This window comes from Varanus komodoensis, unplaced genomic scaffold (assembly GCF_004798865.1).
Source record: "Varanus komodoensis strain SLA01 unplaced genomic scaffold, ASM479886v1 scaffold64, whole genome shotgun sequence".
Taxonomy (NCBI): domain Eukaryota; kingdom Metazoa; phylum Chordata; class Lepidosauria; order Squamata; family Varanidae; genus Varanus; species Varanus komodoensis.
Genome location: NW_025336273.1, coordinates 942,757 through 954,983, shown reverse-complemented (window position 1 = coordinate 954,983; position 12,227 = coordinate 942,757). Strand labels below are relative to the sequence as shown.

The following is a 12,227-nucleotide window of genomic DNA, read 5'->3' as shown; positions in this document are numbered from 1 at the left end:
GTCAGCGGCGGAGACTAGCAGTACCTCTGCCCACGGCCCTCTTTCCCAAAGAAGACTTTCCTGGCCACACTCCTTCGTGCCCTTTAATTAACCTTCCTGGCTGGGCTGCAGAAATGCATTCTGCGAGGAGCTGTCCAGAAAAGGGCCCAGGCAGCTTTGGCTGCTTCAGAATCCTACTGCCAAAATTGCCGTCGAACGCTTCTGGAGGGCACCAGGTTGGAGGCGGCTGCCAAAGGACCCCCTCCTCTCCGTGCCTTCCCGTAACAGGGAAGGCCCTGCCGGGTTCTCTCCGGCCCTCTGAGGCTTGGTGGGAGGCATGAGGGAGGCCTCCCGCTTGGGACCCACATGTTTTGGGGATGGCTTTGATCGAGCCTCCTGGGATGTCTTTGGGAAAGAGAGATGGGGACAGAGAAAGCTACATTCGCGGCAGCACCCCGTAAATAACGAACTGGCGTGTGCTGGCACGAATGAGACGGCGAGTGGTTTTTCTGCTTTAATGCCTGCTTCTTTGCTGCACCAGGGGTCTTCCTCCGCTGGAACCGGTCCTCCAAATTCCTGGATGAATCCTATGAAGAAATGATAAATATTATCAAGTACAACAAAGAACTCCAAGGGAAAGTCAACCTGCTGAGGCGGCAGCTGGCGGAGCTCGAGACGGACGACAGCACGCCCGGGGACAGGATCCCGGAGCACCCCTGACTGCCCGCGCCAGGTGTCCCTTCTCTGCCGGGCGACTCGTCTCGACACGCTAAGCATTAAACACACCGAGACTTGCATGTGCTCCAGATCCTTTTTGGTGCAGTGAGAGTGAACGTCGTTTGTTTCATGCTTCACAGCACTGCTTTCCCTTAAATGGAGGGGTTTGTTTTCGTTTTCGTCTCCTGGCGCGAGCTCGTCATGTGACGCCGTGGAGGGGTCCTCTCCTGGCAGTGCTCTCACATCCTGAGAACGGTGCGCAAGGGGAGTGTCCGCCACGGCCGATGAGCGCGGCTTGCGCCCTCCTGCACGCAGTTTGTGGCCGGGGTGTGGGGGCCGGGGCTTGGGCTTGGGCTTGGGCTTGGGCTTAACTCAGATTTCACACTGGACTTGAACGTGTTCTGAATGTTTGTGCAACCTGCAGAAGGAAGGCTCCCTTGTGGAGGGAAACAGGCACGCGCGTCTTCTTCCCCAGCTGTCCCGCTTTATTTCTGGGATTGGCACTGTCCTTCGGTCGCTTAGGGCCTCCAGCCTCAAACCAAAACAGCATCTCCCAGACTCACCCAGCAGGCGTGGATTGGGCCCCTCAGTAGGGCAGGTGATTCCCCCCACCCTCCAGCCCAGAGGGTGCTTCCGCCACAAGCTCCGTCTCGCTGGGTGGGGGGCATCGCAGCCGCCCTTTGGAACCCGACGGGTTGCAGGCACTGCTGGCTTTTAAAGCACGGTATGCCAGCTTTTCCGCAGTTGGGTTATTTCTGCTGTGGACGAAATATCCAGACACAGGATCCTCCGACTGGCACCCAGAAGCGGTCTGATTTCAGGTTAGTTCAGGAGCTTTTCCTCTCTGTCCTTCGAGCTGACTTTGGTTTGTTGGGGGTCCCTTCTGTTGGCTTTGCTCGCCGGGCAGAAAGAGAGCAGGGATTCCAGCCAGGATGGCAAGCGAGCAGCACTTCACTCGGATGAGAGGGAAGCCCCCGGATCCTCGTGACACCTTCAGTTCCATCAAGTTAGGAGCAACTTGGTGCAGAGCAGAAAGTGATGCAATTCTATCCAGCTTGGACATTTTTTATCACGGGCTCTGTGGAGCTGGGACAGAATTTTAACCTGCAAAACTAGGCGGGCTGGCCTGGGTTTACTGCCTGCCTGGAGCAGCCAAAGTCGGAGAGAGCTGAAATGCCTGCCACTCCCAACTGGTTGTCTCTGGCTAATGCTTTGATGACAAGCGAGAGAGGCTTGCCCGAGGGCTGCTGACCTCCCTTCCCTGCAGCTAAGGCCTCCTCATGAGCAAGTTGAGCAGGTGGAAGGACGCATGTATGGATGCTCACCACTGCTCCTCTTTTGGGGACAAAATGCCAGCGCTTCAATGAATTTTGTCGTGTGGAAATTTTGTCGTGGTGGCGAGTCGGACGCCTCTGCGGAGCATCGCCATGTTACTTTTGAAACTGCTTTTCCTAGTGCTTGCAATCTCGACAAGGAAGGTCCCCCCCCCCCCCCCCTATTTTGTTGGCTGTGTTCCGTGTTTCAGCCTCCGCTTTCCATGCTTTGAGCCACACTGGATCCTCTCCTTTCCACGGTCGTGTGCAAATGTTCTCCGTGGGCATGGCCACCGCCAGCTTGACCTGCCGTCCTTTCAGCCTCCTGCCTCTTCCACAGGGTTCTTCCGTTCTCGACTCGTCTCCCCCACCCTTAGTAGCATCCAGCCCCTCCCGATCTGAATTTCTTGCTTCCCTGCTTCCTGTTAAAGCCAGTCCCAACCAAGCCAACAGCTGCTGCTTCCCTCACAGGAGGAGGACGTGAAGCATCTTTCGTCGCTGAGTAACTGCACACTCCGTGTCTCCGCCACAGCAACTCAGCCAACCTGTGCCAGAGGCATAGAAGATGTTCAGGTCCTAAGAGACGGGCAACCCTGTGAGACAAGCCTTACGTTCCAGAGGCGGAATGTGTTTGATGACACTAAAACACCCGTTCCTTCATCTCTCTTATTGCAGTTGGTTAAGAGCGTCCTGGATAAGGGCAGCTATTCCCCTTCTGGAACTTCCTGGAATACTGGGCAGTTGACTCAACTGGGAATCAGCAGTCCCAAGTTGCTTTGGACCTGCTCCTCTTCTCCTCTGACCTTCCCTCAAGCAGACAATAAGGAATCCCTGGTCCTTAGGGACCAACACTCGGGATTAGGATCCTGTGCAGCATTTGTGATTCCCCAAAGAAGCCCGAATCGATGCCAAGCTGTTGAGAACAGATGGGGAGCGGGAAGCCCGATCCAGGATTCCACAGAGTCGAGCTCAGCTTCCTAGCTGCCTCCCATTGATGCTTGTCCCCCAAACCTCCAAGTCCTTGGCAAGTACAACTCAAATCCTACCTTCAGCATTTGCTGGTGGAAGCCAGAGGCCAAAACACCTGGAGGGCCACTCATTGCCCACCCCTGCTTAGACACAGCCTGTCTCCACCCCCACCCAGCTCAGCGCCGGCCTCCATACCTGCAAGATGCCACTCGGGGCTAGACAGTGAACCTGCCATGCAGGTGTGCTTTGCTTGGAACTGAATCGCTCACGAGCGCTCAGGAATGACGGCTCTTTTAAAAAAGCTTGCTTCTCATCTTCAAAGGCTGGTTCATGATTTGATGGTACTGTTTAAAAACAGCTAATCTTTTGGTTTATTTGTTTTTTTATACGTTTGTTTTGCTAAAGGGAATTGTAAATACAGTATTGACCAGGAAATATTTATTATTATTTCAAGTTGTTCGTGTAGGTTAAAAAGCACGAGGAGATTATGTTGGACAAGTTAATTTCAGTTGCAAGGAGGTTGTCCTTTCATGTGTGTTTTGTTAGGGCCAAGAATGTGGGATTGGCCAATAGCTTGGGAATCTCCAGATACATTTTTCAGTGCATTTCTGCACTACAAAAAATCCTAGGAATTGCAGTCCTGGAAGAAGCTTCTGGGAATTCTTCATGATCGCTTCTTAGAGCAGCCTTCCAAAACCTGGTGCCCTTGATGGGAACTGTAATCCAACCCATCTGGCGGCTTCCATTTGAAAAAGGCTGTCACAGAATGAGGCTTTCCGACAACTGGGAGCAAATGATAGCAGGACCTGGACTCAGTAATGTGGTGTTTCTCCCCCCCCCCCCACACCGATCCGTTTTTTCTTGTTCAGAGTCAGAGCTTTCTAACCACAGGATGGCAGTCTCTGTGTGACTTCGTGTTTGGTGATTATTTCCCACCCAGTGAAAGCAAGGAAGTCACATCAGAATTTCATCCTGATAAGAGACTATGCTACTGAGATTTTGTGTATTCCATAAACTAGAAAAGATTGGCTCGGGATGATGTCATGCTTGTGGAGACCCGTTGAAATCCGTGGGGCATTTCATTTCTCATGATACAGTCCCATGGATTTCAACAGGTCTGTTGCCTTAAAAATGGCGAAGCCCGAGTCTGTCCTAACTTCTGCAGCCCATTTTCAAGGGATGAAACACCGTTCTTGTGATCTTGAGGTGTTAAGATTGCGTGCGCAGCACAGGAAATGGATGCTGGCGTGTCGCTTCTCCCGCTGCAAAGCCACCTTCACTCGGGATCTTGGAGTTCTCACCTCAGCCCAGCTTCCCGCGAGGCTTGTGCTAGCTCAGTTACGGACACACGCTGGAAAGGGCGGCTAGGCATCCTTTCCGTTGACATTCCCCCAGCACAGCTGTTTCCAGCCAGGGTGTGTCGGACTGCAATTCCCAGCATGTTCCAGCCAGCATGGATGACGACGAGGAATGGCGGAACACCAGAACCACCCAGGTTGGGCGAGGTCGACCTGCGCCTCCGGCAATACTGCCTATTATCTCAACCCCTGGGGACAAATCAGCAGCAATGCATCTTTCTTAAGAATGTAGAAAACCACAATTGACCTGGGAAAGGGCGTTCTGCCGAAATTGGTCATCTTTTGCTCCTGCATCAAACATCAGGCATTTCTGATTGAGTCCGGCTCGTCCTCCTGGGCTCGCCATTGTGCCTTGTGCCGTGGCTTGAACGTTTGGATGTAGAGTCACCCTGCACTTCAGTAGAGTATAGACACACACACGGTGCGCACGCACACACACACACCCCGCCCCATTCTACCCCGGAGGCCGAGGAGAGCACGGATTTGCACCCACTTAGCGGGAAATCGGTGCGGCGGCGGCTTTTTGGGGACAACTACAGTTTGATTGTATTTGGACGGAGCGTTTTCTTGAATGTGGCAACTGTATTTAAGTGCACTAGTGTCTGTATTGTCTGTCTCTTATATTTAACCGGCCTCTTGGCGCCTTGCAAGAGGAGAAGGGAAACAAACCCCAGTGCTTTTCCTGTCAAACAAGCAGGTGTTGGTTTCTTAGAGCTCTTTGTGCAGCCGAGTAACACTGTGTGCAGCATACGTATGACCCACTGTATCCATTAGGCTATTGCAAAATAATTGGCCACTGCATCTCAGTCCTAAGTCTTGAGCTGCTGTTGCTTCAAAGTTCAGTTTTTACATGAGCCAGCCTGGAAGCTACTAGAAAAACTGCTACTCCATGGGAGAATGTTTGCTGTTTTCTACCCTAAAACCCTGAATATTGCTGTATGGCCTTTTATCAGAAAGGTGAATCTGTATTGTGGGACACAGGAAGCAACCGGAGTTCATTCTTCTGTTTTAGAAATACGACAGTGGAAAATAGCTGTAAATGTTACAGATGTAGGATATTCTCAATTAAACCCTTTGAAGACTAATGTCTTTGTGTCACCCGAGTCTTTCTCATCAGCCTGTCTAATTGACTTACTTTATAGATTGAATGAGGAATTCTTATGTTAAAGATAGCCATGTTGAGTATAAGAGGATTTCCATGTCGCAAGAGTAGGGCAGTTCTCAGATCACCCCTAATGTTTGCAAGCTTTTGGCTTCCCTTCTCCAGGCGCAAAGTTATCAGAACAGACGGGAGCAGGGACATGGAGAGTGGAGAAGTAAAATGAGACCAAGTCCCATTTTCTGTGAATTCAGACTAGTCCCAAGGTGTAGCGTTCCTGTGATGGTTACAGGTAGATTCCGCTGCCCATGGTTGCATGGGTAATCAGGCAGAGGGGATCCTCTTCATTTCCAGGCTATAAAGTCCACCATCCTGGTGGAAGCCCTTCAAACTGGTGCGCGTGGTGATTCATCAGTGCTGCTCAAATTCTGGGAAATTATCCCTTCCCACTTCGATCCTTCCTGCCCTGTACTCCTTAGGTGTGGCAGACTGGAGAAGGTTTGATGAGGTTCGTTACGTGCTGTCAATTTCTCTCCAAGTTAAGGTGACCCCGTGAATGGATGCCCTGATGGAATGGATTTTTCTGCAGCCCCGTGTGATCCCCCAAAATTTCTCTGGAAGGTCGGGACAATTTGGAGCAGATTTGGCTCATGTTCAAAGGGCTGGTGTATGGAAGAGAGAGTGAGGGAAGTCCTTTCCCAGGAGTCCCCATCCATGATGCTGGATCCAAGCCTCTCCCAGGCTTCCCCCATCTGGCATTCCCATCCTGGCTACAAATTCCAGTTTGCCTTCACTATGCTGATGCATCGGTCATTTTTTGGTCTGAATGTGCATAGGATTGCATCTTTAATTTTGAAAGCCTCGCTAATCCAGTTGTGAAAAGGTAGAGATAATGTAACGTAACTAAGAACCAGGCGGGTGCTTAGCTAACCAGGTTATTGCTGGAGGAACTCGCTTCCATGAAAAACGAGGCCAGGCAATGCAAGAGAGAGAAGGCCAAACACCAGCAGGATCTTATTCCAAGGAAAGTTCCACCGAGAGTCGGAGCAACCATTCCGCTCTGAGAATGAATTTGCCAATGAGATAAGTAGAACGTGTGCCTAAATTCCTAAAAAATTAGTTTTAAATTAATTTCAATCATTCCAAGATGCATTGCAGTCCCCACAGGAGATACTTGGCATAATCCCTTTCACTGAAGAAACAGAAAAAAGCAACAAGCAATGTGGGAGCTGACCCGTGTCAGTGCATCGTCCTGAATTTATAAAAAGACACGCACACCACTCTCAGTTTCTAGCGAATCCCGATATCTCAAATCAGCAAATTCTTTTCTAAGTTGGCAGCTTCACAACTGATTCTCTGTTTCTGGTGCAGAATGGCACTAGCTCCAGCAGGCAGAAATGTTCCCCAAATGTTGCCTTTTTAAAGGCTTGGATAGCCCTTTGTTTGAGACCGTCTCATTTCACCACTGATAAAAAACAGACAGCTGGCGCAGAATGGCATAGAAGTCACTCCCAGAGGCTTAGGTGAACAAGTCCCTGATGGCACAGCTGATTAGGCTAATTGGCGTTTGTACTGGGCCCCTTTTCCTCCTGGCAAACACAAATTAGCGCTACGCTTCCCCGAAAAGGAACAAAAGCCTTCCTGCCATTCACTGTATCACATTAAAGCGCTGGGACATTATGTTCTTGCGCTCTGCAAACAACGTGGTAACACCTCAGAAGCTCTTCCTAAATACAGATTCTGCAGTAGAGCAAACTTTGGGGTTCACGAAACATCCACCTTCTGCGTGCCCTTGAGCGCTAACTTGATGGGGGCTGAACCTTTGGACTTCTGCTGATTCTAGCTGGCTTGCAGGGCTGCACTCGGTTCTCTTTTCCCAGTTGGATGCATTTCTTTTCCTTTGTGCAAAAGAAATTCTTTTTCTTCCTGTGCTGAGAGTCTGCGACTGGCCCAGACAAAGCACCTGAGAAAGGACCACAGAGACCTCACTCCTAGGCCTGCCTGTCTTTGCCGTCTTCCTTCCTCCTTCCCACAAGCCTGTGAGGAACTGGAGCCGGAGAACTGAGCACCAAGTGTGGCGTCGTGGTTAAGAGCCTGGGCCTGGGACTCAGGCGATCTGGGTTCGAGTCCCCGCTCAGCCATGGAGCCCACTGGGTGACTTCAGGCTCTCAGCCCAGCCTACCTCACAGGGCTGTTGTTGTGGGGAGAAGATGGAGGAGGAGAATGAGGTGAGCCACTTTGAGTTTGCTCAAGTAAATAAAATGATTGGAAACCAAACGTGACTTTGTCTTCTGGTGTCTTGAACTCATTGCCTGGACTGGATGCAGCTTTGGAATTGGACGTCCAAGCAACAGACCGCTGGACTGCTACCCGTCTCAGTTTTGCTTTGGCTGCACCTTCCAGCCTTGAGGGACTTTAGACTCCGCTACCTGTCTGCTAAAGAAACCACCAACTCGCTTGATAAACCGTCCCTTGGATCACGCCTGCTCATTGGCCTGCTTTGAATTTGCCGCTCGAGCACCTTAATCCAAGACTGACCCAGCCTGAACGGAGCAAGAGGCAGCAGATCAGCCACGGAGGCCGCAGAGGCCCTGTTGGGGGTCAGCCTCTGTGATTCCCCCCCCCCCGCAACCTCCAGCTTGAAGGCTTCCCACGGCTGCTGATAGTCGCCCCAGAACTCTGCTGCACTCCAGCTGGTGGGGAAGTAGGAAGAGCCCTGCCGTTTTTGCACCCAACAGATTAAAAGTATTAAAAAGAAATGTGTATGTGAAAGAGAGAGAGGGAGAAGGGTGCATTATGGTAAAGTCTGCATGTGGCCCAGGGAGTGCTCACCAGGGTGGAAGTAAGATTAATCTCCCGCCTTGTCGGAGTTGCTACCTGGAGTGGGAGGAGTTATTTTCTCCATCTCAGGCACAGACAAGCTTTGGGATTTCGGCCCGGCATTGCTGCATCACAGCCCTGCATCACTTGTGGACAATGGGCTAAACACGAGCCAACAGTGCGATGCAGCAGCCAAAAGCGCAAATGCTATTTTGGGATGCATTAGCAGAAGTATTACTTCCAAATCACGAGGAGTAGAAGTTCCCCTCTGCTCCTCACTAGTCAAACCCCATCTGGAATACTGCATCCTGTTCTTGGGCACCAAGACTGAAGAAAGATGCAGATAAATTAGAAAGGATCCAGCAGAGGGCGACAAAAATGATCCAGGGTTTGGAGACACTGCCCTGTGAGGAGACTGAGAGAACTGGGCATGTTCAGCCTTGGGAAGAGAAGACTGAGGGGGACATGGGATTCCTCCATAAGTACCTCAAAGGCTGTCACAAAGAGGAAGGCCAAGCTCTCTGCTTGCTGATGCCAGAGTGTGGGACACGGAAGAATCAAGTCAAGCTGTGACAACCCAGATTCAGGCTGGACATCAGGAAAAGCTTCCTTGCTCTCAGAGCAACACAGCAGTGGGACCAGCTGCCCGGAGAGGTGGGGGCGCTCTCCCACCAGAGACATTCAAGGTGAAACTGGGCAGCCATCTGAGTGGGATGGTGTGAACTGGTGTCCTGCAGCAGCAGGGGGTGGACTTGATGGCCTTCATGACCCCTTCCAACTCTGCTATTCTATGATCCATATGGATAACTCGCTCCCCCCCCCCCGTGTCCAAGGTCACCGTTAACCTTCTTGATCTGGACTATACGTCACAAGCGATGACCGCTTCACTTAGCATGATTTGAGAATGTAGCTTTTGATGCTTGGTCCTTGCCATTTGGGGCGAGAACTGAAATCTTTGCAGCTGGGTTTCTTAAAAGCCATTGCAGTTCTTTTCCCAAATTGAGGCTTGCATGTTTGCTTAAGGTGGTTTTGCAGGAAGGAATGCAAAGCGAAACTATCCAGCACTTGTTTGTGAGGGAAAAAACGATCAAACCCGGCTGCGTCCCCAGCTGCTCTGCAGATTTAGCTTTTGCAGCAGGGCTACCCTCACCTTGGAGATGCAGCTGGGAGTGGGGGGAATTCTGTTTCCCCTGTGACACCTGAAATAATATATATTTTTTAAATGTTATTCACGTTTTTATACTGGTTTCCATAAAGTGACCCAAGCAGTGAGCATAAAATAGCCTGGCATTAAAATAACCATGCACAGAACGATAAAATTGAAGCCACCCTGTTACTCTGCACTGAATTGCCTGCCACGCATAGCTCGAAATGTGCTCGAGGTGCATCAGGCCCCAGGGAACGCTTGCAGCCTTTCAGTATCCCCTACCTCAGTAGAACATAGCACAAAAACAAGAGGGGTCCAAAGAAGTGCCTGCAGGGATAATGCAAGACAAAAATATGCTTCTGTTTCAGGCTGGCTTGAACTTCCCTCCACCCTGTTAACTACTAATTCAATTCAATTCTGTCTGTCTGTGCCATAGCACGAAGGCCATGAAATCTGGACTACTGAAACGCTAAGGGATCCATAGAGGGATTCCCTGGGGAGTTATTGCTTAAAATGTGAATTAATTTAAATTCTTTCAAATGTGCTCATGTGGTTGAAGCCTCTAATAGTATTTCCAGCCACTGGGGCAAATTTCTCTAAGGAGGACATCGCAAAGTCCCCACGGTTTGAAGCTAGAGAGACTTTGGGGCTCCACGGGTGTCTTCCGTAAAGCTCCGTGCATCAAACTGCACCACCCTTCTTTGAAGTCCTCAGTAGTTCTGCCTTCCCACTTTTGCTCCATCTTTTTTTTTAATAAATTTTATTAAGATTTTTAAACTAACACTAAAGACATCAATCATCAAATACATCAGACGTACTGGGTCAGCCCCCTACTCCTATTTTTTAACGTTCTATAGTCATATTCAAATTCATTTATAATAACTTAAAAATATATTTAAATTTAAGCCAAGTCCTGTTTCTCTAGCCAATAATAAAAAAAAATCCCAATTTTGATAGAAGTCCACTTTTGCTCCATCTTGTCCGTAACTTCTTCTGGACCAGCAGCCGCCCCGGGGGATGTAGGACATTCCATTTGGGGCAGAACCATATATGGATAAAAGTTGTTCCTGCTCAGATGCGCCCGTTGTAGCTTTGCACAAAAAGCATGGAGAGAAGAGGAGAGATCATTCTGGGAAAGTTTTTCTTGCCTGAAATGATGGAAGGGACTTAAGCAGTAAGGGTACCAAATGTACTGGCCTTCTGGAACCAGTTCCGCCATTCTTTCTGTCAACTCAAAAGATTGATTAAGTGCATTTTCATTTGCTTTCTGGCTCCAGCTTCTACTTGTTCTGCTCCTGGCCAGCTCTGGAGCTCACTGGGAACCTTTGCATCATTTTAACCGGTGGTGATATCAACGAGATTCATTCCCGATGCCCATTCTCCCTGCCCTCCTGGTTCTTTTTCTCTCGATGTGTCCCGGTGTCCTCCTTAAAATGGGGTCTCAGAACTGGACACAGTACTCCAAACACATAAGGAGATGAGAAGGGGTGTGTTGGATACTTGGCACAAAGTCATGAGCGCTAGAGCGGTTGTGAGTCTTCTCCTCCATGAATTTGTGCAGTCTCTTTTGAAAGTCCTCCAAGTTGGGCTTTAGAAGAAATCCTATTTCTTGGAAGTGAAATACATAGTTTAACTGCACCGCATGACTCATAAAATGAGTGATGTTTTTGTTTGTGCTTTTTCAGTGAACTCCACGATTTTTCCTGTTCTTTTTGGGCAGCGGCTACAGGTCTGGCAGTCTCTGCTCAGAATATTGCTGTTCCCAAAACTTGAAGGATGTGGAACCCCCTAGTTCGAAACATAGGGATAAGAAGCCCTGAGCGGATTCCTGTACAAGTCACAGCAAATGCTATTTACAGAACAGTTTGCTAGTGCCTAGACCTTTGCTGACCATGCTAAAATTAGAAGAAATTGGAGGAAGAACTTTCTGTAAATAAATGCATTTTTTACATTGCTGTTCAGCTAAAAATCCCCCTCTGGCCTGTTTCATGGCACAAACCCTCGGAATGGAACAGGACGGAGGTTGGAACTTTTCTTATATTACATTACAATTCCAGTCCAACTTTCTTCCTTTTGTAAGGAGCCCACGGAGACTCTCTTCTCCTTCTTAGCCTCACAGCAATAACCCTGTGAGGTAGGTGAGGCTGCGAGTCAGAAGCCATCCTTGAGTCACCAAATGGACTTCATGGCTGAGTAGGGACTTGAACCCGGGTCTCTGGACTCCCAGCCCAGTGCTGTTACCCACTACACTGCACTGGGATGAGATCAAGGAATATTTTCCTCCTGCACTTTCCCATTGCTCCTTGCATCTATTTTCTTCCAGCAAAAACCTGCAATGGCAGAACAGATATAAAGGCCTACAAAGGGGACGGGCGGTGGAGCTTTCCATGTAAAAGCAGCAGAAGAGGGAGAAGGAGGGAATGGGGCAGATAAAAGCAACCAAGCACCAGTCCTTGGCTACAACGCTAAATCTACATACTGGTTTGGGTAACATAGAAACAGAGAAACAGAGTGAGTCAGAAGGGGCATCCCGGGCCATCTAGCCTGACCCCCGGCTCTGCTCATGACATGCCCACCATATGGACGTCCAGCCTGTCCTTGAACACCCGCACCGATGGGGCACCAACTGCCTCCCGTGGAAGCCCATTCCACACCCTTGGGGTCCCAACTGTCAGGAAGTGCTTCCTGGCATCCAAACTGAACCTTGGTTCCTTGAGCTTTGCTCCGCTGGAGCATGTTCTGCCTTCCTCCAGATCCACTAACCAGTGGGGGTCGAGGGGGGGGTCATGGAAGCCACAGGCCACAGTATCTTGGGGGCTGCAAGT

The 12,227-nt window shown here is 49.9% G+C and overlaps 1 protein-coding gene across 2 annotated transcripts in view; it reads left to right on the top strand.

Moving 5' to 3' along the window:
- The window catches only part of MTMR9 (myotubularin related protein 9), a 29,063-nt gene extending 23,642 nt beyond the window's left edge, over positions 1 to 5,421 (top strand). For both annotated transcript variants that reach the window (XM_044450312.1, XM_044450313.1), the window contains one exon: positions 521 to 5,421. In XM_044450312.1, coding sequence (XP_044306247.1) covers positions 521 to 699 — 179 coding nt within the window. In that variant the 3' untranslated portion in view covers positions 700 to 5,421. The remainder of the gene's footprint in view (positions 1 to 520) is intronic.
- Positions 5,422 to 12,227: the final 6,806 nt, after the last annotated feature.